Source organism: Elephantulus edwardii, unplaced genomic scaffold, assembly GCF_000299155.1.
Source record: "Elephantulus edwardii isolate Elephantulus edwardi_28Jun2011 unplaced genomic scaffold, EleEdw1.0 scaffold00030, whole genome shotgun sequence".
Classification (NCBI taxonomy): Eukaryota; Metazoa; Chordata; class Mammalia; order Macroscelidea; family Macroscelididae; genus Elephantulus; species Elephantulus edwardii.
Genome location: NW_006399780.1, coordinates 19,661,332 through 19,666,127, shown reverse-complemented (window position 1 = coordinate 19,666,127; position 4,796 = coordinate 19,661,332). Strand labels below are relative to the sequence as shown.

Here is a 4,796-nt window from a genome sequence, read left to right as displayed (position 1 = left end):
AAACCATAACCTTCCCCAGATCCAGTGCAATCAGACCCAGAGACAAAGCCTGTCTGTAAGCAGCAAGCAGATTAAAAATGAGCAGCTGAGATTTGAGTGGACTCAGAGTAGATGTGAAGTCCAACAGAAAAATTCCTTGGTAGGAAGTAGTTTTTAACAGAATTGGAAAAGAAGGAATGATGGAATTGAGTGGTTATTTGTTGAGTAGAACTAGGAATTTGGACGTACTGAAGGAAGTACTCTTGGATTCCGAGAATGTTCTTCCCAAGTCTAATTGGGTATGAGTTCATTAACTATGGTGACATGGAGTGATTTTTCAGTCTTCAGAGACCATCAGAATCATCCATTGGAATTTTATTTATAATACATATTTCCAGGCCCTACAGTAGTTGTATGTATATGTATGGGGCGTCAGGGAAGCTATGTCTTGTTCTGAGGGAAGGCTTCACCCAGGAGATGATTCGAGTTACATGTTGGAGGATGGATATGACTAGGATATGTGAAGGGTTGGAGGAGTCTCATCCCTCCTGTATGCCTGGATGAGAGGAGTGTATTTGGTTGGGTGTGTAGAAATGCATTTGCCGAGTTTTAGGAGTTGGGATGAGAAAGGCATTTTGAAATTGAGTGGATAGTCAGGGTGGAGCACTGGTTTGTATGGGAGAACGACCTTTACACCTTACAGAACTGATTTGCATATTTTGTCCTTTCCCTTCACTAACAGAACTCCTCCCCTTGTTTTTATGCCAACATTATGGAGTGGTTATTCTTAGTATTCAGGTGAGGAAACTTAGGGTTCAGAGAGGTAAAGTGCCTTGGCCGTGGTCACATGACTTGTAAGAATGTGTTCTGAATCCAGTAGTCTTCCTACCCATTACTGATGATGAATGGGCTGGAGGAGACAGCTTGGGATTGGGGGAATATAATTTGTAGAATTAGTGGCTGATTTAACCAATGAAAGCAAGGTAGTGTAGGTGGTTAAAAACAGGGATTTGAGCTGGTTCATTCTAGTTCAGGTCCTTGCTGAGAATTTGCCTTTCCACTCTAAATAATACTAAATTAGAATCTCTTTTACCTGGGGATCCCAAAATACCTAAAAATTATCTAAAAATCTTACTAAAACATACATACTCTAAGTAGAAAAGGAAGGGTTCTTTATTAATGGAAGAAGTGACGTAAGCTCAGCTCTCCTTAGAGGTGTAAGGATGACTGCCATGGTCTTTTAGGCCAGAAAATGGTGGTAGAGCCCCAGGGTGACCTCAGTTCCTCCAGCTCTGGGGCAGAAGGATGTTGGGACCTCGTTCATCTCTCTTGCAGGTGTCAGTGGCATGGCCATGCCCCAGGCTCTCCCGCTGGTGCCCCTCAGTGAGCCTGCAGAGGCCCTGGTGGAGCCCCAGTCCTGCTCTCAGACCCTGGCTGAGGGCTTCCTGGAGGAGGAGCTCCGACTGAATGCTGAGCTGAGCCAGCTGCAGTTCTCAGAGCCTGTGGGTGTCATCTATAATCCTGTGGAGTATGCTTGGGAGCCGCACCGCAGCTATGTGACCCGCTACTGCCAAGGCCCAAAGGAAGTGCTCTTCCTGGGCATGAATCCAGGACCCTTTGGCATGGCCCAGACTGGGGTAAAGGCTCTCACTTTCCTTGGCAGGGGGAATAAGAGGCTCCCAAAGGGGGGGTGTTTGTTTGGCTGAGAGTGCTGTGGAGAAGTGTGTGCATGGCTGTGGCTGTCTGTCGGTTTTCTTCCTCTGCACTCCTTTCCCCTCCCACTATGCATGGCTCCTGTGGTCTCAAGACACACTCCCAGCCTCTGCCGGTAGTTAACCAAGCATGTTAATGGTGGTTCCATTTCCCCTGTGAGCTGTCCACTAATTGCCTCTGAGAGCCCTTCCTTCCGCCAGCCCCAGCCTCATCCACATACCTTATCTTACCTTGCCAGATCTCCCTTCTCCTTAGAGTGTGACTAGGGTAAAAAAGGGACCAGGACTCCGGGGTCCTCAGGGCAGCCGGACTGACAGCGGTGCACATGGGAGAGATAAGGGCATTCTTGCTTCTTAGCTAAGGGGAGGATCAGAATGGAGCCAGGCGAGGGGCCTGTCTGCTTTCCTTTCAGACCAGGATGAGTGACTGCCCCTCAGTGGGGGTGCTTGGCAGGTGGGGGGCGGGGAAGAAGCTTCAGGGCAGGAAGCTCAATCGCTTTTATTGACCCCAACTGGGTGATGAAAGATGATCAATGATGATCGATGGAAATGACAGCCTGAGGCTCGCAGCTGGGAGGGCTTTCAGCGAGCAGTGGTCAGCGCTGCCCTTGTGCCTCCTTTAACCCTGGCTGCCTTTCTGTTTGGGCTGCTTGTTCATCCCCAGTGTTGCCCATCATGCCCTATCAAGGATCAGGTAGCCTAGTGTACTTTCTATGCCAGTGTACTTTGTGCACTAGTTGGTCCAAACTGTTCATGGAAGCAGTGGCAAATGGTTTTCTGGACCAGTGTCTGCAATGAAAATTAGGAGAAAGTTGGGTAGAATTCACAGGACCAAGAATTCTGGTCTCAGACCTTTTGGTAGGGGGTTGGTGTGTCCAGGCTGGGTCCTGAGGAGGAGTGAAAAGGGTAGAAGGGGGTGAGTTGGTCCAGAGCTCAAGTATCGAGTCTCTGCTTTGAAACCCTAATGTTTCTCATTTCCCGCAGGTGCCCTTTGGGGAAGTGAATGTGGTCCGGGACTGGTTGGGCATTGGGGGCCTTGTGCTACCTCCTCCTCAAGAGCACCCTAAACGACGGGTGCTGGGACTGGAGTGCCCACAGTCAGAGGTGAGCGGTGCCCGATTCTGGGGCTTTTTCCGGAACCTCTGCGGGCAGCCTGAGGTCTTTTTTCGACACTGTTTTGTCCACAACCTGTGCCCTCTGCTCTTCCTGGCTCCCAGTGGACGCAACCTCACCCCTGCCGATCTGCCTGCCAAGCAGCGAGAACAGCTTCTTGGAATCTGTGATACAACCCTCTGCCGGCAAGTGCAGCTGCTAGGTGTGCGGCTGGTGGTGGGAGTGGGGCGGCTGGCCGAGCAGCGGGCACGGCGGGCTCTGGCAGGCTTGATGCCAGAGGTCCAGGTGGAGGGTCTTCTGCACCCTTCACCTCGCAGCCCGCAGGCCAACAAGGGCTGGGAGGCAGTGGCCAAGGAGAGGCTGAATGAGTTGGGACTGCTGCCGCTGCTGACAGAACACATGCCCTGAGGCCTGAGCAGAGGGCACATTCAAGGCTGCCAAGTCATTCTCAGCAAGCAGATGACTGCACAACTGGCCTTGAGCTGCAAAGTCTTCCTGGACTCGCTGGTTGCTGGGAAACATGTTCATTGATCTGTTGAACCGTCTTCAGCCTCTCTTGGCAGTGGTAACCCTGCTGCTGCTGGCCGCCTGAACCTTGCTTTCTTCACCTTCCTTTGATCCTATCCCTTTTATCTTATAACACTTAACTCCACAGGGAATCAGCAGAAGGTGTCCTTAGCTGCATCTACAAACTGTTCTACCTCACTGTTTTCCTGGAAGCCTCTATTCAGCCAAGAGTGGCTTCTTAGGTCGTATGTTTAGAGAAAAGATCCTGCTAGGTTCTCTACTCATCCTCATAGAACACCTGCGTTTAGCTGACCCCTTATCTTACTGGAACCAGGACAAAGCATGGGGCATAAATGTTAAGAGCAGATTTCTTATGGGAGACCAATGCTGGATCAGGGGGAGAAATCCATGTAGCAAAGTAGAAAAGGCACTTTGGACTTACAGTCAGCAAGCCAGAATTTTTCTCCTAGCTCTGATCTACAGACATGGAGATCAAGGCACTTTGGACTTTGAGTAAGCAGGCCAGAATTTTCCTCCTGGTTCTGATCTTCATCTATGAAATGGAGATCCCTGCTCCATGGGGTTTGGTGTGTAGATTCACTGGAGATAACGTTTGGAAGTACTTTGCACAGTGCCTTGAACGTGGGTGCTAGTTACATACTCTTTTCATTCCTTTATCACTTCTGTGTGGGAGAGGTATTTCACTGCACTACATAAGAAGTCGTCTGTTTCTAAAAACTTTCCTGTGACGGTATCTGGACCTCTGCCTATGGCCTGGGTAAGCGGCTAATTGTTGCCCTGACAGAGATGGACCAAGGACTTAATGAAGAATCCAGCTGAGTTTTCAATCTAAGCATTAAAAGCTCCTAAACATTTTTGTCTTTGTACTTCTTTTACCTCTTGCTTGTCTTGGGTAGGAGGTGATTGTTCAGATAGTCCCCTCTGTTGTCTCTTCATTTGTTTGCCAAGAATTCTCTTGGGCAGGGTGTATGTGTATAAGTTAATCTTTAGTTACCTTACAGAGTGTGGAAAATATTAGAGGTCTGCCCAGTTTATCACAAACTTACTATACCTGCCAGTGTCCCCTTGTCTGCAGTATGGCTGGTCAGGGTACCCCTTTGGCAAGGACAGAAGTGAATCAAGTTGGAAGTAGAGCAGGTTTGGAGGCCACCCCAGTGATCTGACTGATGGTCTTTCTCTTGAAATCTTCAGCTTTCAATATAAGATTTTTAGTACCAATCTCCTCTGTATTCCTTGTCTATTTGAGTTTCCTTTTGCTCTCTGCTTTCAGAGCTGTAGTGATAAGAGTGAGTGACCTGTTTGCCAAGCTCTGGATTAACCACTGTGAGGTAATTGCAAAGAAAAGCTGTTGTTTACTTATACATTTAGCTGAAGGCTACCAGGGAAGGCTCTCTGGAGGAGGTGGCATTCAGATGGCCTTAGAAACTGGAGACATTTTAAAGAGCTTAAGAGAAGAGTATCATT

General features: G+C 48.7%; 1 protein-coding gene across 1 annotated transcript; it reads left to right on the top strand.

The window, feature by feature from the left end:
* The first annotated feature begins 1,320 nt into the window (after positions 1-1,320).
* Positions 1,321-3,212, top strand: SMUG1 (single-strand-selective monofunctional uracil-DNA glycosylase 1). The gene is made up of 2 exons (XM_006883920.1): positions 1,321-1,616; positions 2,676-3,212. Exons 1-2 carry the CDS (start codon positions 1,326-1,328, stop codon positions 3,210-3,212), a joined length of 828 nt encoding a protein of 275 aa, XP_006883982.1. The 5' UTR covers positions 1,321-1,325.
* The last annotated feature ends 1,584 nt before the right edge of the window (positions 3,213-4,796 follow it).

Bases quoted from the DNA above. Each gene is read 5' to 3' on its own strand.
- SMUG1 (XM_006883920.1), top strand. From the start codon at position 1,326: ATGGCCATGCCCCAGGCTCTCCCGCTGGTGCCCCTCAGTGAGCCTGCA. The intron at 1,617-2,675 runs GTAAAGGCTCTC...CATTTCCCGCAG, and splicing joins TTGGCATGGCCCAGACTGGG to GTGCCCTTTGGGGAAGTGAA.